Source organism: Aythya marila (genome assembly GCF_965140915.1).
Source record: "Aythya marila genome assembly, chromosome: 17".
Lineage (NCBI taxonomy): Eukaryota > Metazoa > Chordata > Aves > Anseriformes > Anatidae > Aythya > Aythya marila.
The window spans coordinates 1,236,493-1,263,503 of record NC_139058.1 but is presented as its reverse complement, the minus strand read 5'-3'; the positions used below and the strand labels follow the sequence as shown (position 1 = coordinate 1,263,503).

Here is a 27,011-nt window from a genome sequence, read left to right as displayed (position 1 = left end):
GATAAACAATTTATCAGTTACAAGTAGCACTGGGTAATATAAGCCAGGTCAGCGTGCAGAGGCCAGACTTCTTGCAGTGGGGACAGATCTGAGAAGAGATAACGCTCTGGATCTGCTCCAGAATAGATGGTGAAGGAGAAGAATCGGAGCCCTGGCTGACAGCGAACAGACGCTGCTGTGCTTGCAGGGGGAGCAGGGTCACTGTCGGGATGCGAGCCATGTTAGATGCAGTTTTAGTGCCCTGGGCAGGAGCCAGCTGTGACCTTGTCTGCTTCTGCTGAGCCACCCACAGAACATCCTGGCCAGTCGGACGGTTGCTGAGGGGCCTGGCTGGGCCCTTCAGAGGGCTCCTGGGCCTGCAGCTGCACGGCCGCAGTGCCTGAGGTGATCAGAAACCCAAATCGAGCCTCATGGGTGCTGTTGGAGCCAGATGAGACGGGTAACATCAGCAAGATGCGAGCAGCTACCAGAGGGAGCACCATGGTCCCTTGGGAGAGCTGGATGTTGCCTCTTCTGGATGTCCCCAGCCCACGTAGGAGATGGTTATCTCCTAAAACGGGTACTTCATTAGCATCTGCTGAGGGTGACAGGAAAATCACGTAGGGCAGGCGAGTGGCTGAAGATGCTGAGAACACGAAAAGACAATAGGTATGGTGTAAGTGTGCCCTTGGCTCCACTTTTAACAAAATGAAGTTTGCTGTTGTTCCCAAAAGCCTGCAGGGAGTCCAGTGTTCGTTCTTCCACTTTTTTTTGTGGAGTGGGATAGGGCTATCTCCAATAAGTACATTTACCCACTGTTCTTTTCAGTTAGTTAAGTGGTGTTTGATTTAACTTTCCCAGTTAAACTTTAAAAAATATCCTAGCCACATGGTCAAAATGTGGGTTAGAAGGGTGCTGGGTTTCCTTCTGGTCAATGTCTTCTGATTCCATGTGTCTAACCCAGAGCAATTTTTTAGCTCAGATCACTGAGATGAAATCCTGTTGGCACCAGAGACCTCTGCTAAATCACGTTGCTCTGCCACATGTGTGCTGCTGAAGTGGAGGTGGCCGAGGTTGGGCCTTTCGGTATGTCTGGTGAGAGTGAGGTTACGGGATGTGCTTGTGCTCTTCTTGAGGAGTTTGCTTCTCAGTCTGGCACCTGTCTGAGTGGTGAACACATCCCAAAAGCATTCAAAGGAAAATGGCATGTTTTAAATAAAACATTATGCTGCAGCACTGTGATGGTTGAAAAAGACCTCATTCATTATTGCCAGCCATTAAACAGTAATTATAAAATTGAAAGAAGATGAGGTTATTGCAGGAAGGAACCAGATTTCGAGTTTGTTTTGACAAGGTATCAGTTGCTGCCTTTTAAAACTGTTTTGATACCTCTTCATCAGCTGATTGCAAAGGAGGCAGCGGGTCGTTGCTCAGCGTGCTGCCACTGCGTGTCACTGCAGCGGCGCGGCGATGGCAGGAGCCTGCGAGCACCGGTCCGAGCTCCATGTGCTGGCTGCCCCAGCCTGCCCTTGGTGGCTTCTGCCTTGGGGTTCCCTAGGGATGAAGCTCACTGCTTTTAATTCTGGTGACTGGGTGGTTGCATTTTGGGTATGCCTTTTTACAGAGGTACAAACCCCTCCCAGCCGGGTGGTGGCCGAGGTGTGCCTGCTGTGCTGATGCCGGCAGCAAATTGGGCATCTAAGAGTGAGCGAAGCTCTGCTACAGGGGAAAACCTGTTTAGATAGCCATTCTCCTAATTCCTGAATGTTGTCGTAGGAGAGGAATCCTGGCTTCTGAGTCACTGCTGTGAGCAAGCAGAGCTGGCCGGGGCAGCCCGTTCCCCCCAGGAACGCGAGGGAGAGCTGTTGTGCACGCCGCTGCACGCACAGCATCCCCGGCAGCCTGTTGCAATTAGGAATGGGATTAAGTTTAATTTACCATGAAATGCTTTTATGAAATAATGCATTCTAGGTTAACGTGGCGCAGTAAGGATTGTGCTCAAAGATGCAGCCACTTGTAGACCTGGTGATTTTTTGGAAAGGACCCTGCTGCTGTGGGCTCAGAGCAGCCGGGGCTGAGGACCTGCCTGCACCATCAGCGTGTCGGGCTCTGGGCACCCAAATAGAGTGCCCTTCTTATGCAGGGCTGAGGGAGGCTGTTAAATAGCATCAACACACACAGACCAGAGGTAACCTCGCTGCCTCTCTACTAATATTTTGATATAAAGTTGTTTTGACTCAGTTCCTGCTTTCCCATGCTGTTGTCCGTGCCATTACCGCTGGGCGACAGCCAAGTTCCCACTATTGTTTCTGTTCTTTCAGCAGTTGGGACTTGTTAATACAGCCAGTGCGTGTTTACTGTACTGAAAGGAAACGGCATTTCAGAGAGCAGCTTGGGCACAGAGAAAGTAGTTCTTTGTAGCAGGCTTTCCTCCAGATATGAGGGGACTTTGTACTGTAGTGCAAGGCTTCTCTTAAAAATTAACTTGAGGTAAATCTTAAACATGAATAAAGCTTGGAAAAATGTAGTATTTGGTTTAGTGATTCATGGCTGGGGCTGGTAAATACACGCAGTGTTATGGAGGCAGTATAGGTTATTTGCTATCCACATATTTGGCAAGTTTTGATTGCTGGAGTTGGAGATTGCAGATGTCAGATGAAGCTGGATCTAATTCTGGATTTGTTTCACAATTCTATGGCACTCTGCAGGTCAGGGCAGGAAATGCGGCAGATCTGGTTGCAAACGCAGGAGAGATTGCAGCAAATCAGCCACTTAAACTCCACGGAGCCCCAGGCCTAGTGAGGACAATGCCCTTCATCTAAAAAATGTGAAGGCCCTGCCTGTAGCAATGGACTGATGAGCAGTTTAATGCAGCCTTTTGCAGCCGGGAGGCATTTTAATGCCCGTCCAGCACTGGGGTGATGACTGGGGGAAGCAGTAGGTCCTGCCCTAGCCACGTCCTGGGGACATGGAGGTGGCGCTGAGCACGGTTGGGCCATGGGGAAGAGGAGGCAGGGAGAGCGTGGAGCAGGAAATAATGAAAGTGTGCGCGCCCAGGGTGCTTGTTACACAGCAGTGGCTTGTAAATGCTATTGCTTTTTTCATTAAAAACGGCACGTTGCAAGGTAAAATGGATGAAGGACATATTGTACAAACTTATTCGTAATGTTTGTTCTACTCGCTGTGATCTAGAAGTGGGTGATGTAAATGAGAGATGCGTGGAGTCGGGTTTTGCAGGGTGAAAGCAGCAAGAGCAGCGAGGTGTGCGGCGCTTCCAGCTGTGCGGAGGGAAGGTGGCTCAGGCACTTGTTAGGCAGGCGTGGGATTATGCCGAGAACAGCTGCAGTGATTTCAGATGCAGTTTTACTTTCCAGCTTCTTGTTCCTGCTCTTTGACGAAGGTAACGCCTTGCACGAAAGAGTGTTTTTCCCTTAGAGTGTGTTCTGAATGCACAAAGTCACATTTATACCTTCAATAGCTGGAGATTACCTGAGCACATTCTGTAATGGAGAAAATAATACCAAATCTCTCTAGCCAGGAAGTAATAAAAAGTTCCGTATTTTATCCTTTCTGAAAGGGTGATGGAAATGCATCACTTAAGAAATGATAACCCTGGCATTAACTGCCTTTAAAGAGCAGTATGCTCTGAGACACATCTAACTTTTCCGAGAACATACTGTTCTCTTTTAGTGTGTGGTCTGTCTTCCTGAAATAGGCCCTTGTGTTTTGCATTGCCTGTGCTTCCTGACCACCTGAAGCAAACCTTCAGGTGTGGCATTGACAAGGAGCACTAGAATGTCCTGGTAGGTTTGAGATGTCTTCCAAGTGCTCAGTCTGCTTCATAACTGCAACAGGGACAAACCCTGCTTCCCCAAAAGCTCAGCCGTGCACAAGGGAAGAGCTGCTCCTGCAGGCAAAATCAGAAGGAGGTGGACAACCTGACCATACTCTTGTTTTTTTTTTTTTTTTTTTTTTTTTTTTCCCTCATCATCGTTTACCTTTTGTGCCCTATGAGACAGCTTTCCTGGTTTTCCTTAGCATCTTTCTTAGGTGATACAAAAGCTAATGCTTAGCTAATTGCTAAGTGTCTAGCTAATTTGTAATTTTCAGCCCACGTTGGATGAAAAGTCTATTATTTGTATGCTGATACTTATCAACATTTTTTTTTTCTTAATAGTAGATTTTTTTTTTCTATTGGTGAAAATGGGTAAAAAAATCCTATTTATCCCTCTTTTGCTTGACTTGTTCCTTTTGACGTAAGTAAATGTAAAGAAAATGTTTTAAGTACTTTCCAGAATAGTTGTGCTGTAGGAGTTTCCTGTTTCTCCTTTGTTTTTTCAGATTTTCCTCCTCAGCTGAGATAGAAGGGAAGTGCTGAATGATTATGTACATGAGCTTTCAAACATCATAGTGTATTTTTAGCTCATTCCCTAAGCTTTAACATTGATATCTTTGTTTTACACTGAAACAATTCAAGGTACAAAAGCTGTGTGTGTTCAGGATGTTTAGCTGGGCCTTTCTTAAGTTCAAGAGAAACAAAGCTTGGGGGACAAAAAGAATTAACATTTTCAGAAGAACTGTTTTAGCATTCTTATTGTTGCATTTTAAACTTAAATTGCTTAAAAGCATACATTAAAAGTTATTCTCACAATTAACTTGTTTACATATTTTTAATAATTGCAATAATTATGTACTATTGATCAAAATGCACAGAATTATTTTTAAAGAGAAATGAGTTCCCAACTTTCTGCTTTGATTATAAATAAAATGTGAACCTGCAGTTTTTCCCTTATCCCTTCAAAGATGACCATGGTAGCAAGACTGCCTTTTCAGAGTGATTAAACATCCTGTTGGAATCTAAACTTAGCATGGATAGAGATAAGGTGTATTAAGCATGTTGTTTTTAGCCTAATGCTGCTGTTCCTCTTTTATTTCATCTAACTGCAATTTATTATAGACGTAGTGTTTTTGAGAGAGAGAATAGATTAATAAGTTCACACCTTTGTTAAATGAATGCAAAACATACAGGAATAAATGCACTTTACAGCAATAATCTTGTACATTATTTTGTGAGGTAAAAACAAGTGTTTGTATTGTCATGAAAATTATTAATGTTACTAATGTTTTCCTTCTATCACAAGAGTAGTTCTGTAAGGAAAATAACAAATGCAAATTTAATTTTTTTCTTATCTGGATTTTCTGATTAAGTTTCTGATCAGTATCTGGAATACTGATTAAGTTGGAGGAAAGTGCAGCTTTCAAATGCAGTTGGAACCTAGTAAGATTTACTTTGTACCTTTGCCTTCCCCTGTTCTCTCCCCTTCTGTTATCATTTTTGTATTGGAGTTCTTAAGAAGTGTAAGTATCGTACTTTAAATTTGACTCCTCTTAAACGAGAACGTAAGGTATAGAGTTTATCTTACTGAGCTGATAGTGCTCTGATTTTGTTGTTCTGATGTTCACAAGTGTTGCATGTGCTTTACAGAAACAGTAAAATGAACCTTCCCTCATCAACTTGTAATTGAAACAATGGATTGAAGCCGCATGGGATCATGAAATGCAGTAGGAAGGGCGGTGGTCGCAGAGAGGGGAACGTGGACGAGAGCTTACAAAGGCAGGCAGCGCGTGCTGACAGCTCAGGACCGCGTGTTCCTATGGGGCAGACTTCCAGGCAGATTAAATGTATCCAGTATCTGGCCTTCTTTAGCAAACATTGCAAAACGTTCCCCAGTGGTATAAAGCTTCATTTCATATGCACTAACGTGCTTTTTGCATGAGAGGACAAAGATGTTTTACCAACGTTTCTAATCTTTGTCTTTTTGGAAGAGTGTGGTTGTCTAATCTGTGTTCCAAATTCATTGATCAGATTGAATCATTCTATTTTTAAAAGATTAAAGAATTGAAGATATTAGAAGTAGTAGATTTTTATATACATATTTTTTAAAAAAAGGTTCAAATCATAGCATACTGAAGTTTAATCATGTATATCACTTCAGCTTTTTGTTGTTGTTTCATGCTGTGTGACAATTCTCAACTATGCTGCACAGAATATTTTGTTTTTCAGAACACATGGGTGAGATGGGAATACAAGTTCAGGCGTTACCTTTAGCTTTAAGAAATTATTGCTAGGGAGGTATGAGATGCTTACCCTTCTAGTATTGTTGCTGTCTGGTTGGGGTTGTAGACTGTCAAGGACTGCCCTCGTACTTCTGAATCCTCTCATTTTAGTTCTCTTTGGAGTTGGCTGTTTCAGCCTCTGCTTCTGGAGCATCAGAAATTTTTCTGCTTCTTTTCATGCTGCAAACTCCAAATCATCCTTACCTGTGATGACCATGGGCAGAGAGAGGAGGCTAAAATGCCCTCAGTCAATACAAATGATATAAATTGGGTGAGCTTCCAGCACAGGTACCTGTGGCAGAAAGGTGTGCAGTGTGGGTATGTCACCATGCGCTGCCACCATGCCGTTCTGCTGTGGGGCAGCAGGTGAGATCATGGCCAGTATTTGTCCTCAAGTGGCGTATTCTGTGTGGGCACCTGTACTAAGGAATGTGATGTCTTCGGCAGAACACAAATTAGCTTCAGGACAAACTTTGCTAAGGAGCTAATTTGGCTGAGTGATGACTACAGAGGCCTGCTGCCTTATAACAGATCAGACGAGACTCACATTTCTGAGGCCAGTTGCAAAGCTGGTGTTCTGTTACACCGGCCTCTTTTTAGTTGTGATTCATTAGTATCAAGAAATTTCATTTTTTCCCTTCGGTCTGGACAAATATTGACGTATTTCTCTGTAAAACTACCAGCACTGAATTCCAAATTGTGGTTGTTTACCCACAGCTGAAATGCATTACTTTGAGAAATTAGTGCTGCTCTGAGGTTATTATTGCCTCTGTTTAAAATAAAGATCACGAAAATACCCATGGACTGCATTGATGAGATGTTTTATGAAGTACTTCAGCACCTTTCTTTAAAAGTCTCTTGTATTAATGGGTGCTTGTGTAAGCTTTCCAAACATTGACCCAGAACCTAGTGCTGCTGCTGTCTCCCCCGTCCCCCAGTTTGTAGGGCCTCTGTGGGCTCCTCAGCTAATGTAAAAAATGTAAGAAAGAATGGGCTGGAAATGGATTTTCTGTCTCTTTTTGTTGTCTATGTATATGAGGGGATGGCTTTAATGTCAAATTCTAATGCAAGCTGTCTTAAATCCCGAATAAGCATTAATTAACACTGTACATGTAAACTTAAATTGCTCAGTTTCAGAAGGAAATGAAAGCTAGAGTAGAAAACAAATATTAGGGTAAATATTAATGAAATACCTGATGTTTCAGCTTACGCAAGAGATTTCACTGTTTGTAGACCCTGTACAAAGTCCTTGTGCTAAAACATAGGCTTCATTCAACATTTCATTTTTTGGTACTTGACCAGAGACTTGTTGTTATCGTGGCATATCCTTCTTTGAGCATAACAGTTCATTGGCAAAACAGAGGGTACTGAGGCAAGAATAAGGAGCATATCAGAAAAAGTTGTTTTGTAGTGCCTGAGGAACCCAAGGAGTAATTGAGCCTGGAGCCACGCAGCTAGGCTCAGCGCAGTGCTGTGTCCTTATCTAGCCTGTAATGTAAAACACAACAGGTGAAATTAAGTTCTCTCACTAATGAAACCAAATGAGTCGGTGTGCAGTGCAAGGCCAGAACAGCCGTACCAGCACAGGCATTGCTCCTAGGTGGTTTCTGAAGAGTAACCTTAACAGAGATGGACAGCCAGACAGACCCCGGGTGGAGCTGGAGCTGTCCTTTCCTCTGCAAGTACTTGATCACGATATTTGTTAATGTAAAATACTTGAAAACAGTACAAATGATCAGTAACTGCTGCCAAGTGTTCTGACGGGTTGTGAGGGAGGTGAGCATCAGGAGAACAGCTTCCTGATTTAGGGTCCCACGAGAGGAAAGTGGAGACTTCCCCAGTCAGGGTCAGCCCCTTTGGGGGGGTCAGGCCTTGGGTCGGGTGGGCTCCCCACCCCGTGCAGGCTGCTGCTGACAGGAGGGTGGTGGTGGGCGGCACATGGCGGGGCCGCGCTGCCATGGCCTCACACGGTGTGTGGTGTGTGGGCCTGCTTTTAACTTGTCCTTCCAGTCCCGTAGAGTCGCTAGCATAATTGTATGTGTGTGAGAACAAGTAAAGCTCCAGCAGAGCTGAAGGAAGCTTGTGGAAAATATAATTTAGCGGTAGAATTTTGTTTTCTGCTGAACGAGGGGAAAAGCAGGGGTTGTTATGTCTTTGTGCAGGAATGTATTTTTGAGTTGTAGGTGGAATAGATGTTAATAATGAAAGCATCCAGCAATGTTTGAGTAACGAGGTCCCGTTCACTACTGCGGTAATTAGTCAGGCAGTGCGGGCGTGCATGAGGCCTGCTCCTGGAGCTGCAGGCCCGTGGCAGACCCGGGGCGGCTGCAGTGCGAGGCAGCGGGTGGCGTTGGGAGGAGATCTGCTGCTGCCATGCTCGCTGCAGAACAAACCTTACTCAGCCAGAAGCACTGCTGCTGGCCTGAAGCGGCTGGGCGACAGTTAGGGAACATCTGTGTGGCTCTGAGCGATGTTCTGTAGGCTGATGTTTATAGGGAGATGTGTGGATTCGCCAGAGAAGAAGTAAATAGAGCCTGTGTGTAACCCACATGCTGTTATTTAATTAAAGTCTACTCGCGAGCTTTTGCCAGCTGGGAAGTTGGTGAGGAGTGCTGCAGAGCATCGTATTCTGGGGAGCCCTGGAGAAGAAAAGAGAACAAATTAGCGTGCCCTGGGCAGGGTGGGCTTGCTTGTCTGTGGTGTGAGCACCCATGTGCAGGAGGTCTTCGTGTCAGCCTGCTCACGGATATCTGCGCTGTTCTATGCTAATAGTTGTTAATCTACCATGAAACAGATCTATATCTTAAAATTATTTTTTAGTAGTAGCATGTACGTCTCACACAGCTGAAATCTCACTTCAATTAGGAAAGCCCCTGGATGTGATTTGCTGCTCAGTTTCCTATAGCTTTTGAAAACTCCATCCTTTAGGCTTCTCAAGTGCTCTTTAGTTTTGGGAGGGTGATGTGACGGAGTCCTCTGAGGTTTTGGTGGGTTATTTTGTGAGACAATCTTTCCAGTTGAGAGGTATTTTTCAGGATGTGTTTCTTCCATGCAATGGCTATGTAGATGCATTTTAGTAAAGTAACATTCCTGAAACAAACCCCAAAGAGCTTGCACGTGACAGTCCATCTTTTCATACCTCACTTATTTTTAGATGGGTTGTCTAAGGAAACCAAGTTTGACTTTGCCAGTCAGCCTCCCCGCAGCTTCTGACCTCGGCTGGCTTTGGTGCAGGGCTCAGCAGGAGACTGCGCCGTCAGTTACTGCAGTTCAGCCGGAGGGTGGGGAAATTTGGAACCATTGGAATCCGATGGTGAAAGCACATCTTGCTATCTCCTGAAGCTCTTTGCCAAGATGGTAATCGAAATGTAAAGCTAAGCAATAACGTAGCTGCTGAGTATACTTGGATATCTGGCAATATGTTCATGTGGTAGCCAGAAGATATTAAATTTAGTGTTGTACATAGCCTGCAAAACTGCTGATTTGAATCTTCTAAGGATGTAAATGGTGAAGCGGACATAACACCTCTTCAAGGGAGGTCCAAAAACCAAAAGTGAAATATATTCTCTAGCAAGATGTTCAGATCCTTCAAGTTGCATACCCATGCAGGGTATTCTTGCAGCAGGCTGTAAGAAAGCCGCCTGTGGATGTTGGGCTGAACCTGGCCATGCATCTCTGCAGCTGGGGATGGTGCTGTGCCAGGGGACTGCTTAAACCCCGTGCCTCCTCTTGGGGTGAAGGGGCTGCTGACCAACTTGTGCAGCAGCTACTTCCAGCTCTCCCATAGCTATTTTAGATGGTTTCAGGCTCCGATTCCATCGCCCCCTGAAATAGCAAGCTGCCTCGTGAAGAATCCCTGCACTGCAGCACGCTCAGAGCTGTGCTTGCACATGCATGGATGTTTGAAATATAAAGCTTAGATTAAACAGCATAAAAATGGGTAGTAAGTGTTAAATTTCAACCTTGGATGCAGGGTCTCCATGATGCAGGTTCTCCATCATTGGTGAAGCATTACTCTTAACTGAGTCAGAATATATTTTTTTACATGTTTGTTACTTTAAAAAAATAAATAAGGAAAGCCCTGTTCTTGGGATATCTGATCAAAGATACCTCTTTCCATAAAACAGCTCAGTAGCTCTTTAAAAGGAAGAGCTCTGTAAGGAAAAACAGGTTTTTCTCTATTGGTTGGATTCCCTTTCACCACTGAGGGTTTTTATTAGACTGCTAATTTGAGAATGTTCAAAACAAATGTGTTCAGAAATGAAGAACAGGGTATGGAATGCTATGTGTTGTCACTGAAGTTTTCCTTGGGGATAGGTTCTGGGTTGATCGAGTTGAACTTGAAGGAAAAAAAAAAAAAAACTTAAAAGAGAAGAAACTCCCATGTGCTTCTGTGCATGTTTGCAGATAGCACCTCAGATAAAGTGAAACCTTACACGAGCACCATTTCATGAAGTATTGTCTAGAAACTCTTCATTCCATTAAATCTCTTCCTGAAAATCTCAGAGGGGGTGGGAGGAGAATGATGCAATGCCCAGTGATTTAGGATTGCAAGTTAAGCAACAAAGAAAAGCCCTGAATGCAGAGGAAAGCAGGCAGCTCTCTACATGCCTTTTGCACCCCAACACCTATTTCTGTCCCCCCCCTTTTGCACCGGACAGCAGTGCTTCTTGCTTTAAGCCTCGGGTTTTTATTTCTGCTTTCCTCCAACTGGGCTGCTCCCAGAAATCTGTGGCTGGGGAGCTGCGGGGTCTGGTGCCACCTGCCCGTGCCCCTGAGGTGTGGGGTGCTTGGGGGGCGCAGGGAACGGGGCAGGGGCCCCCCACTGCAGCTGGCGTGGGAGCATATGGGGCTTGGAGCTCGCCGCCCCCGGGGTAATCATTGACTTGCGCCGCTCTCGCTCGCTAACTTCAGTGCCTGGCTCCAGTTTGCGTCAGCGGGAGGCTGTACGTGGCCGCTCCCTGCGGCCGCCACCCGGACACCACCCGCTCCGCCGAGCCGCAGGTGAGGATCGGGCCCGGCCTCCCGCGAGGCCCCAACACCCTGGGGATGGATCCCGGGGATCTGGGCAGCTCCTGCCCGTGTGGCAGCGGGCAGATGCTGGTCCCTCGGTCGCCATGGCAACGCTGCCTGCGCTAGGGTAGAGCCCAGCCCAGATCCTTCCTCCGGCGCTGCGCCTGTGTCACCTCGCTCATTGTTCCCTCCACGGAGCGGAGGCGAGGAGGGAGCCGAGCGTGGAGGCCGCCCGCGGCACCCCTCGCCCAGCGGGCGCTCGGTGAGGCCGGGCCGGCAGCCCTGGCATCCAGCATCGCCTCAGCGGCGTCTCCCCATCGTGTGGCACGGCTTCCATCGGCGTGGGGAAAGCCACCGTGCCGGCCGCTCGGCGAGCATCGCCACGCCACGGAGCCCCGCCAGCAGAGCCGCTGTCCTCCTGAAGGGATTTCGGCAGCCCACGGGTCAGGGCTGGACGTGGGCTGCGTCCCCAAACCCTGGGCTGCACCGCCGGGGAGAGCCGGGTGAGGTGGCTCCGTGAGCCGGCCGCTGCTGGTGCCTTCCCCGGAGCCTTTCGGGGAAAATAACTTGGATGTGTCGCTGAGGAGAGCCGCCCCTTCTGCTGCCCGATGGATTGTGTAGACGCGGCAGAACTTTGTGCGATGGACTGCTACCTGCAAAGCTGCCGAGCCAGAAAAATAGGATTCTTTTTATCCTGCTGATATTTACAGAAAATCACAAACTTGGCTTGAAAAGGGAGTTTGCTTTTCCGGCTCTGAAATGAGAAAGTAAGAGACTAATTCTGTGCTTGTAAATGGACGGATTTCAAGTGACTGCTAGGATTTAAACCTTGATTTCTCTTTAACATGGCTGAATTAAAGATATTTTGATAGAACTCTGGAAATCTGATTTTAAGTAGGAGAAGTGTTTTTTTTTCCTACTTGACAAAACCCGATCTGCGGCTTCACATACCTTAAATATAGAAATGTGCTGGTAGTGTAGTGCGATTTGCATTAGCTGGAAATATTTTGAGTGGAATCTCTTTTGCAAAATAAAATCAGGGTCGTTAAGGAGAACGTATTTTACAGTAACTGCTACTGACTATCGATTCCTCGTTGCTGCTGGAAAAATGGATTACCTTGGAGACAAACTGTCAGTGGCACAAACTCACATGACCCAGTGGATGGGTACAGTGCGGAGATCTTTACAGGAAGCACTAAATTTAGTCACTACTGCGGTCGCTCATGAGCGGACTAGCGGGGAAGGTGGCAGCAGGACTCCCTTCAAGCGAACCTCCTCCTTCAGGCACTTTGCGTCCCGCAGCAGAGAGTCCTTCCGGAGGTTTTCCGTGCGGAGCCAGCAGAGGTTTTCCTCTCTGAGGAAGAGGCAGACGAGTTCAGAGCCGCCTGACCTTGTAAGCTATGCACCTTCTTGAGCCTCTGGAGGTAGATAACGTGATGCCAAAGCCTTGGCTTCGTGGCAGCATTGTGTCTAGTGCCAAAACCCCTATCTTGTCTGCTTTTCCTCTAGAAATATTTCCCCAAACACTTTCAGGTAGCAATGTCTGTCTGCTCCCAGCTGCTTTCTTCTTCTAGCACAAACGGAAATCTCCCTTGTCGGGGAACACACCTAGCCAAGGTTTGGGAATGGGGAAACATGTTGTTGATTTTTTTTTTTTTTCAAGCAACGCAGGAAGGTAGGACAAATATTTGTCTAAAATGAGAACGTTCATCTGAAAGTGCACTCGTGTCAGTCATTTCAAAACGCTACGGGTCAGCGTGACTTTGAGTGTACCTCAGTATTTGTAATTCCTCTGCAGAAAATGCCTCAAGTTGTATTTGTAGAGAGTTGAGCGCTGTCACTCTGCAGTCAGCAGTAATTGACGGTTATTTTCATTTTCTATTGAAAAAGAGGCTTTTTTGCTATTGTGTTCTGAAGCAGAAGTTACAAGACCCGTGTGAATGAGGGATATATATATATATATACATATATATATATATTATATATCTATAGGGCATACATACACGGGAAGTTCTGGTGTGAGCTCATGGAGGCTCGCCTTGAATCATGTACTGAACAAGGCTGCATTCCTTGGGCAGGTGTGGCGTTTGTGTACGGGCTCTTTCCAGTATTATTTTTATCAGCTATGGTCTACAGCATTTTTGGCCTAGCTTTCTGTTAATCTCCTCTTTGGCTGTACTGGAAAAGAAAATGTAGTCAAGCGAGCACAAAAGAATGAGGAAAATATTTGGTAACCATTGTTACGCTGTTAGCATGGTGATTTTTTTTGAAGTCGATTCTTTAGATTTATTAGAATCATCTGAATTAAAAGATGTTTAAAAAAGTGAAATTAATGGAACTAAAAAAATGGAAATTGGAAACTGCAGAGGGCATCTGTACTACTTTCTCTGCACTTTGTACTGCTTACAGAGCAGAAAATCTCGAGACGGAGGGTGACCTTTTTGGCTAATTCACTGGTGACAGCAGTGGAGCTGCCATTCCTGTTTCAGCAGTAATTTTGCACGGGCTTAGCTTTGTGCATGAACTTAGTTTGACTTGTGCTGAGCTCCTGTGCTCAAGTTTAAGGTTACTCAGCTCTTGTGCAAGTGCATAGCTCGTGCCATTGCCATCTTGCACAGGACAACTTGTGAACGCAGACCTTGAACTGTTCTTTTTCTGTCTGGCTGGAACAGGGTCCTGGTTGTGCTTAGGCCTGGGAACACCTGGCATTTTCTACAAAAACCCACCAACATTGGGATTAGTATAAAGCACACACTTCATCATGTGGGGGCCTGTTTATTGGCTTTAAGGCAGCACTGCATGGCAGTTGTGTGGTGCTGATGCTCTGGCGGTGAGATTTTTAGGCACAGCGCTGTGGGGTTACTGCCCATGGGCCGAATGCTGAACTGCTGCGGTCACTGCACCCAGGTCAAATGGCACGACTTACTCATAGCTGCAAGCACCTTCCTGTGGAGTTTGGAGGTAGAGGAGGTGTGAGGGTGCATTTGTCTGTGTAAACTTAGCTGTCTGTTTGTCCTTCTTTCTTACAGCGCTGGTAGACTTCCAGATGAAGCACCTATGGAAATAATAGATGGCAGTTTGTGTGAGGCCCTCCTGTCGCTGCTCCAGATATGTTCTGGACGAACTGTGTGCCTTAAAGCAGTCATCCATTTGTTTGGGTGTCTGTAACTTAAATGCTTAGGCTCAAAACCACCTTGTCTTGGGCGCCGTTCCACGCTTGGGCTGCCATCCTGCCTTGGCAGCAGCTCTGCTGGCGAGGGGCTGGTGCTGTGTGTGCTGGCTGCTGGAGCCTGTGCTGGGAAAGGAGGTGTGGGTGCCCTAATTTCCCTAAACGTAGGGGAACAGGCAGGTTGGTGCCTTGTTACGGGTATAACATACCTTAGCTGGTAGCTCCTGCAAGCTGGGAAGCTGGGAAAGGGCTCATGGATAAATCACTGCAACGTTTCTGGGCTATACGAGAGGTTTTTATGCACTACAGGGAAGTTTCAGGATTGGAGTGGAAGGGATTTGATGTAATTAGTTATTTCCTTGCTGGAGGTCATAAAAGTGAAAATCAGGCTGCAAGAGAGAGGAAATAATTTTATTCTCCAACACTTTGTTTCAGCAGCCCAAGGATTACGTACTCACGTTGTTATTCTGTTCATACCTTGTCACATTTTCCTACTGGATGTCTGGCGATGCTCAGTGCTTCTCTGCAGCTCGGCACGGAGGAGGTTCTGCAGCAGAGTGCTCAGGAAGGAAGGCTGGGCGGGCGGATAAGCGTTACGTACAGAGTAGTCCTCTAGCTTTTGGGTGAGAACCAGACCTTGTACACAGGACATCAGAAGTGTAGTGTGTGCCTTAAAAAAAAGGTGATGGTGGGGATTAGAAGAGCTTTTGTAAATTTGAATCCATCTGTCTTGAATTACACCTAGGTAAATAAATGTCTAACACTGCCATCCATTTTTGAACGTAGAGAAAGCGCAGCCAGGCTTTTAGGAACTGTGTAAAAGCTGGGACAGTCAAAGGATGGAGCCTGAGAGCTATTAAACCAATTTATCTTGTGGTTCTCAAACCAACAGCTGAGCAGTCACAGTGTAATGTACACAAATCTATTAACCACAAGCAGAAGTGCAGGGATAATTTTTATTTTAAATAGCTTCCTTGGTGTACTCAATGGCAGACTGTTCGGGAAAAGATTTTAAAATTATTTTCGCTGTAGTACTCCTATCAATTTGTTCACTGAAACTGAATATTCTGCTTGTCCTGGTTTCATTCATAGCAGAAACCCCTGAACACACTTTTTTTTCCCTCTCTCTCATCAATGCCTGCTTCCCAGCAGGCTTTTCCTTCCCTTTGGCCTTGGGGTAGTCTGTTCGTGTGGCCTTATCTTCACAGCCAGTCATCTGTTGGTTTTGTTTGCACTGAAACCAAACTGGGCTTAGATCATTTCCTGTAAATAGCTGTTATATGGTGTCCTCATGTTTAATTTGAGGAAAAAAGGTGTCACCACTGCCTGAAGAAGCTCCTTGGCTGCTGCATCCAAGATGGGCTGGGCGCTGCTGCTGCGTGCCATGCTCACGTAATGCCACGGGGCTGGTTCAGGGTGCAGCGTTATTCTGGTGTGCTAACATCACTTCTGGGGGCTGCACCTCAGCTGCAGAACTTACCACCCTACAGTGAAACCTTTTAAACTTGATTTTTCTCCTAGGTGCTTTTATTGAGGCTTTTTTTTTTTTCTTTTTTCTTTTTTTTCTTTTTTTTTTTGTCACCAGCTGTGCCTTCGCTGTAACAGGAGGAGGGATGCTGCTGTTGAACAGTGCTTTAATTTAGTTTTAATCATGGTAACAACAGTCACATTCCCAGCTTAGGTCTGACACCTTGTTTCACATCCAGCACCATTAGTTCTAGATCTCTAACTTTGGTGGCATTATATAAATGTTGCCATCCTGTATCTGTCTCGTACAAAAAGCCTGGTTCCTCACCCATCCCTGTTGCTGTTACAGAAGAATGATGGCAATTTGTTTCTTGGTAAGATACTGAACTACTCAGATGGCTCACAAGAAAAAAAAAGCTCCGGGGTGTTTCACATTCTCAGATGTGTTTGAGATTCTCTGGGAGAAGATTTAGAGCCAGAACAGAAAGTTAATTCTGTGGTTGCTTGGGCTGCGAGCACTCGCTGTGTTGGAGGCGTGTGTCTGATACCGGAGGCGCTCTGGGGTGTGCTAAAATAGCAGCCGGGTGTGTGGGGCTGCTCTTTGCTTTCTGCCGGCCTGGTGGGTTGATAAAACCAGGTCTTTTCATTCAGGCTGGATCAGGCAGCATCCCAGTGACTTTGTTTGGTTTCAGTTTCACTGCAGTTCCACAATAGATGGAAGTTGTGCGTTGTTTGCCTGCACATCCCGTGTGCTGGGACTGCCCCCAGTCCTTCAGAGATTTCATGTCGCATCCCGCAGCCCCTCCAGGAGCATCCATCCACAATTCCAAAGGCTGGAGCTCCCATCTCAGTTTTTAGTCTTCCCAGATGTTTTTTTTCTAGGCTGGTTTGGCCAACGCAAGCGTGTGCCATCAGCTTGTTTCTTGGGATGCTGGTGGAGCACCACACCCTCATTCAGGTAGATCCCTGCTGGTGGGACCGGGAGCCCTGTGCTGCTGGGGACAGGCTGAGCATCGGGCATCTGCTCACCTGGGCCTCACCTTGGCTCCGGCTTGGCTTGTGGAGGAGCCTTCGTCTGTGTTAGCCACTGGATTTTACCAGGGTCTGTCTGGAAACATATGTCCCTTATGGGGAACGTCCTTCATGAATGCATGTTGATGTTTTGTTCTAGCTTGGCTGGCTTGCTACAGACCCTATGGCAAATAGCTGCCGAACTGATTTGCACTAGTATTCACTGGGAGCACGAGGAATTGCTCCCCAAAATACCTCATGCATTGTCAATTTATCTCTACATGCCCAGGGAGCTGTTAGGGCAGTGAGAAGTGGGTTTGTAGAAAGAACGCTTTTAAAAACGAGCTGTTTGTCTTGTCTGGGGTGGGGGGAGGAGTGAGCTGTTTGGTTTAATTAATGAAGGTACAAGGGCCAGTGCTGAAACAATTTGTGCTGCTTCATTTTAATAACTTCGCTTTGGTTCAACAGGCCATGAGCAGAGCTGGCAGTGCAAATCTGGGCCATAAAGCCACGGTGATGGGGGTTTAGTAGACTCCCTTTGTTCCCTAGTTATTTTGTCAGGAATAATCACTTCAGTGGCTTTGCACTATGAATTTCCTTAGGCTTGCTGCAAGGAGTTGATTTTTACAATGCTCTGAGAGTAGAAAAGACAAATATGTTTGGAGCTGGTCATTTTTTGCGCATTGACCTCGTTTTCTCATTTTTTAAAGCTGTAAGTGAGAGGCAGTTTTCAGAGGGAAATAAATTCCTCAACAAAAGCATCACTGAATGCAGCTCTCAACTCTGCCAATGCGTTTTTATTGAAATTTTGTAACTTCGCTCTAATTTCATGAAATATTTGTATTTGTTTCAGGGACCAGGGGTGTGTGTATGTGTGCATGTGTATTTTGACTGCACCCTTCCAAAACATCTCTGAAGTTGTTTGGAATTGTCATTTAAACAAGCAAGGCGCAATTTCCAGAGTCTGCTCGTTTGGTATTCATTAGGTGTCAAGAAATCCTATCGCTTTCTGTGCATCTTAGAATCCAGACTTTAAACTAAAAAGCCCCTTTTCCCAGGAATGTTTGTTTGAGGTTTAACCTGTGTCTTGCGTGGAAAAATGTTATCTGTGCAGAAGAGCTGTGAAATAAAATATTTCAAGTAGGAGGTGTTGATTTCAAGCATGCAGCTTTTCAAAAAAAGCAAATATATTCACTTCCTACCATACCAGTATAAAATTGTCTTGTTCTGGCTTGTGTCTCTTGCAGCGCTGAAGACGAGGGAGCCTATTCAGCTCTCACTGCCAGCTTTTATTAATCTGATGAGAGTTGCAGATGGCCTCTGGGCGTGAGGAAGTTCCTGCATCCCTGAACAGTGCAGCACTGCTCTGCTCAGGCTGGGGTGCCCGTGGCTCTGATCCTGCTGGGTTTGGTTTCTGCGTGAGGCTGTGAGGAAAACTTAATATGGTAACATGTGAAGGATTTCAAAGGTGTTCCCAACTAGTTTTTTTTTTTTTTTTTCTTTTCTCCTCTCAGAGGAAGTACTGCAATGGTTCACGTACCCCTAGCAAGGTATATATTTAGAGTTTGGTTCTTGTCTGCTTCTTGCACATAAAGTCAACCTCTGCTCTATCTTCAGCCTCGCGCTGAAACCACACGATGGGCGCGTGGTGAGTGTTCGCAGCAAGTCCCAGCCACGCTATTTTGGGGGTACAAAACATGACAGGCTCTGAGAGGTCTTTGAAATCCTCAATGGAGCGAGCAGGTTGGCTTAAGTGGGAGTCACTACGAGAGATTGCATTGCATGAAGGTACCCAGGCTCCTAGCAGAACTAACAGCAGCTGGGTGCATTTGGCCACCTTCTCTCTTGTGGCTGGAGTCAACTCTGAGTTGAGTTTGGGTCTCCTTGGTACCGCTGCCTTTCAAGTCCTGAATCTGTCAGCAGTGTGCGAGTCTATTGGGTGCCTTGGAGGCTGGGGCAGGAGCAGCAGCAGCAGCAGGGGCCATGCAGCACCCCTGTGTCCTGGCCAGCCTTTCCACCTGGGAAGGGACAGGGGCAATGGTGAGGCTGCCCGTGGTGGTCTCCCTGCCTGGAGGCAGAGGACGTGCCTGGTGCAGTAATGTAAAGACCTCAAGGTTATGATATTGATTCATCCCATTACATCTGGGACTGCTCCTAGCCCTGCTCTCCAGGTCTCCCTCACTTTGAGGGTATCTGTAGGGTGCTGATGGTGCTGGGGAGGCCGTCCTCGCCTGGGTGGAGCCTGCGCTGGAGGTCCTTTAACCTCCCTCCTCGGTGAGGTCAGAAGGAAAGCGCACGATTCCTGGAACCGCTATCTGTGGCCGCAGGACGCGGGGTGGGGTGGGGTGGGAGGCAGCAGTGTGCTGGGTGCTGCCCTGCAGCAGCTGCTCCCTTCAGAAGCTATTTCAGCCCGAGCTGGTAAATCCTCTGCCTGATTGCCAGGAAGCACCGGAGCGCTGGTCTCGAGCCATGACTTACTCCTTGTGGGCAGCACTCATTCGCCGGATAGTAAGTACCCATGGAAACGACGGGGTGCTGATTCCACTGAGGCTGGCTTTACTACTCCTCTGTCGGTGTTTAGATGCTTAGAAAGAAAAAACACACATTGCAAATATATTGTGTACTTTCTAAGGCCCACCTGGTGCTTTTTTCTTTAAATATATGGTATTATATTCTTGATGTTTCTGTTAATTTCATTAGCAATCCAAAATATATAGTTTACCTTCTAGTGATAAGCCTTAGAATCATTAAAATAGTCGTATAACAATACAGGTTGGAAAGGACCTCTGGAGGTCATCTAGCCCACCATCCTGTTCAAAGCAGGGTCAACTGTGAAATAATAGATTAAAATCTTTATAGAATAAGGTATAATCGGCACCTTCCTTGCATGTTGCTGGGGAACAATTGGGGTAGTTTCCTGGATTTGTTGGGACTTGTAAACTATCCTTGAGTGCAGTGACACACCTAGAGGGTGGGGGTGTTCTCAATATGGGCAACTTGACCAAACTTCTGACTCCTTTTACTAAAATTAAAAAATACATATATATAATTATATATACATCTCTATATTATATATATATTAGCTTTCTTAAAAAAAGGCAAAAAAATCTCTTTGAATTTAGTGTTAATGAGGCAGATGGTCAGAACTTCATCCCTTTGTGCAATTACCTATTCATATTCCTTCTGCGCCAGTAGATTTTAACTTCTCATTTTTGCACTTCAAGCTGTGGGGTGTCATTTTGGCTGTCTGATATCTCAGTCTGTTTTGCAAACAAAGATTATATTTGAAACTGTCTGTGCAGATTCTGACTCGTGAGATCTCTTTCAACTGGCATTCCTCATGTGCCAGGTCTTTATTTCACATCGGTGTGAAAAGAGTGTTTCACATAAATATATGCTTTCATTCTTAGTTACGGATAATTTTTGCACTGGCAGGAGCAATATTGTGTGTGCATCATTGTCAGGAATGGGAAGTTACAGGAATAATCAATCCTGGACTATTGCCCAAAGCAGCTTAATTCCAAGGGAGTAAGTGCTGAAAGAGCCATAACCATCATGTCTCGTTTTAGAAGCAGCAGAGCTCGATGTGAATTGGTTGCACTGCTCTGCTGTTTTATTTCGTGTGAAAATTAAGTTGATTTTATCTTGGCTGCTATTGTAAGAATTATGAAGTTAAAGATCAAATCTTGGAGAATTACTGCATTACTGGATGGGGAGTAGTATTTATTTGACTGGGGATGCATTTTCTTGTATGCCTTCTGTGACTATAAATAAGATGGTTCTTAATTTGGGTTTATCTTGTGTGCCAAGATGAGAGCAGGCCCCATTTTTTAATTTTGAAATGTCTTTTCCTTTTGAAACGTCTGTTTTTCCTGTATCAGACACATTCTGTTCATCAGGGAAATGGCTGCATCTGGCCTAGCTCCATGGGTCGGACACCTTGTCTTTCAGACTTGGTCTCTTCTTCCAAGGGATAGATGAGGAAAGAGAATGGGCCCCAGATATTTACAGAAGTTTGAGTTAATAATGGGTAATTCTCTCTTACAGAAAAAAGATAAGATAAAATCCATGCTCAGAGCAGATCTGTGAAGGGCAACAGAAGTCAAAGCCAAACGTGTCAGTTCTCCATCTCGCAGGATCTCTGTTTCTGTGGAGCTTATGGGTTAAACAAAACAGATTTTCATCCATCTGAAGAAGTGATCTTTAAAATCAAGATTTAGGCTACAGAGCAAAGAATGAAGCAGAAATTGCCCGTGTTTAGGAGCAGGACATACTGGAAGTATTTCCTCCTTTTCTTCCCCTGTACTTGGGGCAGAGCCAGCCTTAGGGCACGAGAGCGCCTACAATACCATGGCGTGGGGTGGAGCGGCCTCGTGGCAGACCTGGAAAACCTCACAATGCATTCAGCAAGTTGCATTATTTTCCCTAGACTGTCATGTTTTAAAGCCTTCAATTTGTAATTGCTGTTTGTTCTTCATTCATGCTCTTTGTCAGCAACACCAAGCTGTTCCAACCAAAATGTTAAGGCCAGCAAATGTATCTGTATAATCTAATCTTGAGTTGCTTGTGTCTAAAAGCATTTCAGCTACAAAACAATACAGTGCTTATGTACAGTTCTCAGAGAATGTGTGCAATTTTGACTGGCATTAAAAAAAAGATAGCAGCTATTAAGTATGCAGAGAGGATGGATGCTGAAAGAGGATGGAAGTAGGGAAAATCAGCCTTTTGAAAACAACAAACAACCACCAACAAAAAAACCTCTACTGTTTTTATTAAAAGTAAACTTGTAGTTACTGAGCTGAGGCCTGAGGAGGGATCTGTAGACTTGCTGGAATGCTTATTTTTTCTAGTTACTTCTTTAGCCTGATAGAAAGTTAGCTCCCCAAACCCAGTAACGATGCTTTTACTGGAAGGAAATCAGCTTCTTGGAATCACTGCTTGCTAAGGTGGGTATTGTGTCAGGCAGTGATGCTTCCAGACATCATCAGGGGCTGCGTGGGACAATGAGTCATAAAAGAGCATCGTAAACCATTCAATCATGTTTTAACCCCTGCCCTGGAATGGGGCCGCGGGGAGGGATGTCCGACCCTGTTCTGAAAGAGGTGCCTTCCTCCAGGAGCCACGTGTGGTGATGTTTTGTTACGTCCAGTCACAACTTCCTAGAAGTTGGAGCATCTAACGCCTTACATTTGCATTTCTCAGTTTGTTTTATCAAATTCAAACTCACAATTCTACAGAAGAAGTAAAATTATTTCAGACTCCTTTTCGTTATAGCATGGAGAATTCCTGTCTGAGAGTTAGCTGTCATTTTGGTTATGAGACCACATCCAAAACATCCAAAAGTTCAAATCTGTATAATGGCAGGTAAAACGCTACCACAAACTGAAGAATATGTGCCAGGTTTGTTTGCAGTGTAAAATTTAATAAGAATTATTGAAACTTCAGATGAGTGATACATTTGTCTGCATTTAGTTCCTGTTGCAGCTGGAATGGTATTATTATCTGGGTCGTGCATATTTTCTCCTTACAACCATCATTCTTATGATAACACTACACTTTCATAAACAATGTGCCCCAAGTACAGTACATGTAGCTCTTTTTCTGCTGCTCCCATTCCTGTTTTTGAGCTTTTTAGATGATGTTTTTAGTTGGGAACAATGTGAGGAATTGCCAGCAATACAGTGGATGTTGTGCATAGAGATAATGCACTTTAGCTGTGGCATGGGGGAAATATTCTCTCCCTGTCCAAAAGGCTAATGTGCTTGCATCTGTTGGCTCGTCTGCAGTTTGTGGCCGTAAGAGCTGGGGGTATCAGGCAGGGCCCTGTGCAGTTGCTTGTGCTGCCACCAAGGCTGTCCCATGCTGCAGGCACAGCTCTTGCTATAGACGCAGCTGCTGTGCAGAAAGGGGCAGAAACTGATCAATTGTCTGCACGCATTAATTACAAGAATCAGGTATCACGTAACGCGAAATTAGGATTAAAAAGATTTCATAACAAGCACCCAATTGAAAAAAGCTGAGCTAGCATGGACAGCAGGAAGGACAGAGAATAACAATTGGCACTCGCTAGAGCCTTCCCTAAGACTGAATTTGCCAAATTCAAAAAAGAAAGCTGAGCCCAGGAGTGTTGGTGGAGCCCCTGGAGTGAAGTGTGAAGCTACAGAGGACGTGTGGGAACCAAAACACGTGCCCCAGCCAAGTACGAGGAAATGCCCGCGGCTTCCAAGAAGCACAGGGCCATTTCCCAGCCCCTCGAGCTGGCTGCTAGGGGAAGCAGCCGCCTTGCTCAGCATTGAGGGCTTGTACCCAAAATGGACTGAAAAATCTCACAACTCAGCTTACAGCTGGGCATGTGTGTATATGGAGCTGCTGGACTCGATGAACCTTGGGGGTCCCTTCCAACTGAGGATGTTCTGTGATTCCTTGTACACGTGAAGGGTAATGATTGCTTCCAGGGAGTTAGGAGGCTGTGGGAACATCTGGAAGGCAAAAAGCAGGAAATCCATTCCATGTAACTCACAAAATGAGCGTTTACTCGAGTCTTACAAACTGAACGTTTGACTTTGTGTAGTAACAGCGCATTGGAATAACTAGTAGAGCCTTTTATTGTTTTATTTCACTTGGCATTAAAATAGACAGCTTTGTCAATAGCAAAGGGTATGATACAACTAGGAAATGGCAACTGCTGATGGTAGGGCTGGGGAAGTAATCAGTTTGTTAGAATTTGAGTAGCCAGCATGGGTGTGGGTAGTTACCCTGAGTCATCAGTATTTTATAATGTTAAAGTGGCGTTCTTCAGGTTAACAAAACTAAAGACACAAGAAAAGAGGCAGTCTCTTTCCCAGAACCTTTTAGCATTAAGGAATCCTCCTTCCTTGAGTGCTCTCATCTCTCATTGCTTCACGTGTGTTGCCTGAGGCTTTCTTTCTCAGTGCCGGCTGGCTGTGTGCGGCGAGAGCCTTCCTCTCGGTGCCCTTTTCTAGCATCAGGCCACCAATTCGTGGGCAGGTACATATTCGTGGACAGGTAACAGTGCTCAGCACCCTCTGGTCAGAGCATGCTGGTGGGTGAGCTCAGCACGCCGTGCTGGGAGCAGGGCACACAGCAGCTCAGGGCCTGGAGGTGCTCGCGCAGTGCCCGGTGCTGGCTCCGTGCCCGCCGCCTGCGTCAGCCCCGGCGTGGGCGCAGTGCTGCTGGGGGGGGGGGCTCCCTTCAGAGCCTGTGCCGCCCCTTCTGCAGTGTCTGTGACGAGCCTGATGATGATCGAGGCTCCAAATATAAAGGCACCGAGCTCTGCCAGTCTGCTCGACATAAATGTGCACGATGCCTAGAAATAGCGTGGCTGGATTGTAAGAGAGAGCAAAGGGAATTACTGAGCTTTAGACTCGGCACCTGTAGGAGAAGCGATAACCCACAGTGCTGCAGAAATGTTCCTGATGTGCTAAGAGGTGCTGCCACTCTTCGTTTTGAATGGCCGCACTGCTCTTGTTCAGAGAAGCAGACGTGGCTGCCATCAGCTGAAGCAGTTGTGTTGGTAGCTTCCACAGCACGTTCTGCTGGGTGTTTGTTTTTTTTTGTTTGTTTTGTCCTCTAAAGGGAGAAAAGGCCTGGTACAGGTAGAAAACAATGTCATCTTTGCTTACAAAGACCTCATCTGACAGCAGTTGATATGTCATTAAAAGCTGTGCCTGTGTTCAGGGATGCAAAAGGATCCAACGTGTTTAATTATCCACACAATGTATTATTTCAGTAACTATGTAACTTTGGTTCTTAACTCAATACAACTGCGAGAAAAAAGTACAGCGGTGTTACGTTCTGGAGCAAATGAACATTGGTCTGCTGCAAATCTAGGGTGCCAGCAGCAGCCGACCCATTTCTCTCCCCTGGAAGGGAAGGGCCCTTAGATGCACTGATTCCCTTTTTATTTCATAGATCTGCTGCCTTCATAAAATAATTACTTGAGACATGAAAGGTCAGAGTAGAACACAAGGAAAAAAAGCACTGCAGTCTGTCCTACTTTGTGTGTTGTATTTAAACTTTACATTAACACACTTCAATTTGTCAAAGGCTTTCTAGGAGCTGGCCTTATGCTTATTTATTTATTTATGATTTTTATTTTGAAGGTCTTCCAAAGAAAGAGCTTAAAAAAAAAAAAAAAAGACTTTCATTAAACCCAGGAAGCGAGTTGACGCTTCACCTATATGTTTGAGGGAGATTACGTGTAGTCCCAGCAGAATTCTCTGTTTGTATAGGTGCTTCTAAAGCCTTTGTGCAACCCAAGATAAGAACAATCTTAAAGCAATGTGGAATTTTATAACTAGCTAGTTGGTTCCTGCCTGGTGGTTTGCCCAGGAAAACTGCTCACTGTATATACAGTCATTGTTCTGGGTTCACAGTTATTTTCCATGTTTAAATTCATTCACTTTTCTCTTGTCCAAGTTTTAACTGCTAGATTCAAAAATGCCATTTTAATTAAAATCAGTAAGTCAAGTTAGCCAAGGGATAAAGGAATGAGGAACTGTGTCCATTGCTTTGTTGCAGGATCAGCTGAAGCAGTGCTTCTCCAGACAGCCCCCTGAAGCGAAGGACACAGACACGCTTGTGCAGGAGCCCGACAGCCAGTATGGTACCTGGAACGAGCAGCGGCACAGCGGGGACAGGTAAGAAGCAAGGTCCCTTCGTCATACACACAAATTTTTCCTTAGCTGGTTAATGAGAAGAAATTGTTGAAATTGTTGAAATCGAGTGTGCCTGCATACACGTATGGATTTTTGCAGTCACTGAAACAGGAGCACACAACTGTAAAGTTTCTTTAGTCTGTAGGTGAAGAAAAATTTCTTTACTACCTGCAAACAGCAATAAGGTTGGAAATTTAAACTCCATCCCCCAGGGAGAATGCAGTATCACCAAATTGTAGGCAATGCTGAAAAAAGCTTGGACTGGAATAGATTTAACAAGTCTGCTGGTGTGTGAAACACCAGCTAAATGTTATTTTTTAGTGCTAAAATGGTAGAATATATGGAGAAAAATAAATTTTCTTGAGTTTAAATACATGAAATGGCTTTGACTAAATTAACATAGGTAGTGTAACTTCTGTATGCTTTGTATTTGTGTTTTAGTAACTATAACTCAAAATGTATGTTTTCACATCTAGACAGTAGTTACCTGCTTGTGTGATAGGTGAGTCTACACAGGTAGAACCAGGGTTGTGCAAAGGTTTTGCTAAAGTTGTCTGACTTTTCCCTCTCAGGTGGATAAGGAAGTGGTCTGATTGTGGTCAGGCAGGGTGCCCTAACAGCTGGGGGAGTTGTTTTACTGTTTTTTACTATTATAAATTTGATCTCTCCCATACCAATTAGTGTTGCCTTAAAACCTGTGCTACTGGCAGGCTGAGGGCCAGAACCAGTTTGAAACTGGTGCCCCAAATGCTGGGCACGGGGTCAGGCCCCAGGGTGGCATCACGGTGCACCTGCAGTCCCCCTGCTAAGTGTTAGGATGCGATGCCCACATCCCAGCTGCTTGGAAGTGTGTTGGTGTGAAGTGGAGGCTGAAATGGGGTACCAGCTGAATGAGAGGTTGCATCAGTGATGCTTTTCTGGTGTTAAAACCACTCAATGGAATCAACCTAGAGCACTCGTGTGATTTTTTTTCTTTTCTTCTCCTTCAGCTGTTGTGCATTCAGCTTGATCTGCCCTGCTTGAGCCAATATCTTATCTGCTCAATGTAGTTTGAAAATAGCATTTTCCTTGCTCTCCTTAACGCTATACTTGTTGAAATCTTATAGCAGATATTAATGTCAGTTATGCTTGGTGTGTTTTACACTTGAGAGCTGTGGGTTATAAATATTTTATTGCATGTGAAGGCAGGGTAGCTTTCAGCTCGAAGTTCAGCAAGCTGACAGTGACATGCCAACATCTAACTCTTCTGTAAAATTAACTGTGATTTTAGTAATTTATGGACATTTTCTGACATCAGTTTCCTCACCAAGGTGCTTGTCTCAGCTCCAAAGCAGACAGCTATTTCAAACCCGGGAGACTTTTCCTGCTAAGAAAAACACCACATAAAAAATCAGTGTTATTAAAGCATCGAACTCTTAATCACCATGGCCTAGAATTTTGTTTCCTTGGTAGTAAATGTTTAGTTTCCAACTGTTTTATAGCATATCGATGCCTGCAGTGATGCCCCAGCACTTTGCCATGCCCTTGCTCTGCTTTAGCCCTGCATTAGGCTGGTGTCTGTGAGAGCAGTGCTGCAG

At 45.3% G+C, this 27,011-nt stretch overlaps 1 protein-coding gene across 2 annotated transcripts in view; it reads left to right on the top strand.

The window, feature by feature from the left end:
• Nucleotides 1–27,011, top strand: part of KIAA1671 — a 70,175-nt gene that overhangs the window by 34,747 nt on the left and 8,417 nt on the right. For both annotated transcript variants that reach the window (XM_082773787.1, XM_082773788.1), the window contains exon 7: nucleotides 25,298–25,416. In XM_082773787.1, the coding sequence (XP_082629913.1) occupies nucleotides 25,298–25,416 (119 nt within the window). The remainder of the gene's footprint in view (nucleotides 1–25,297; nucleotides 25,417–27,011) is intronic.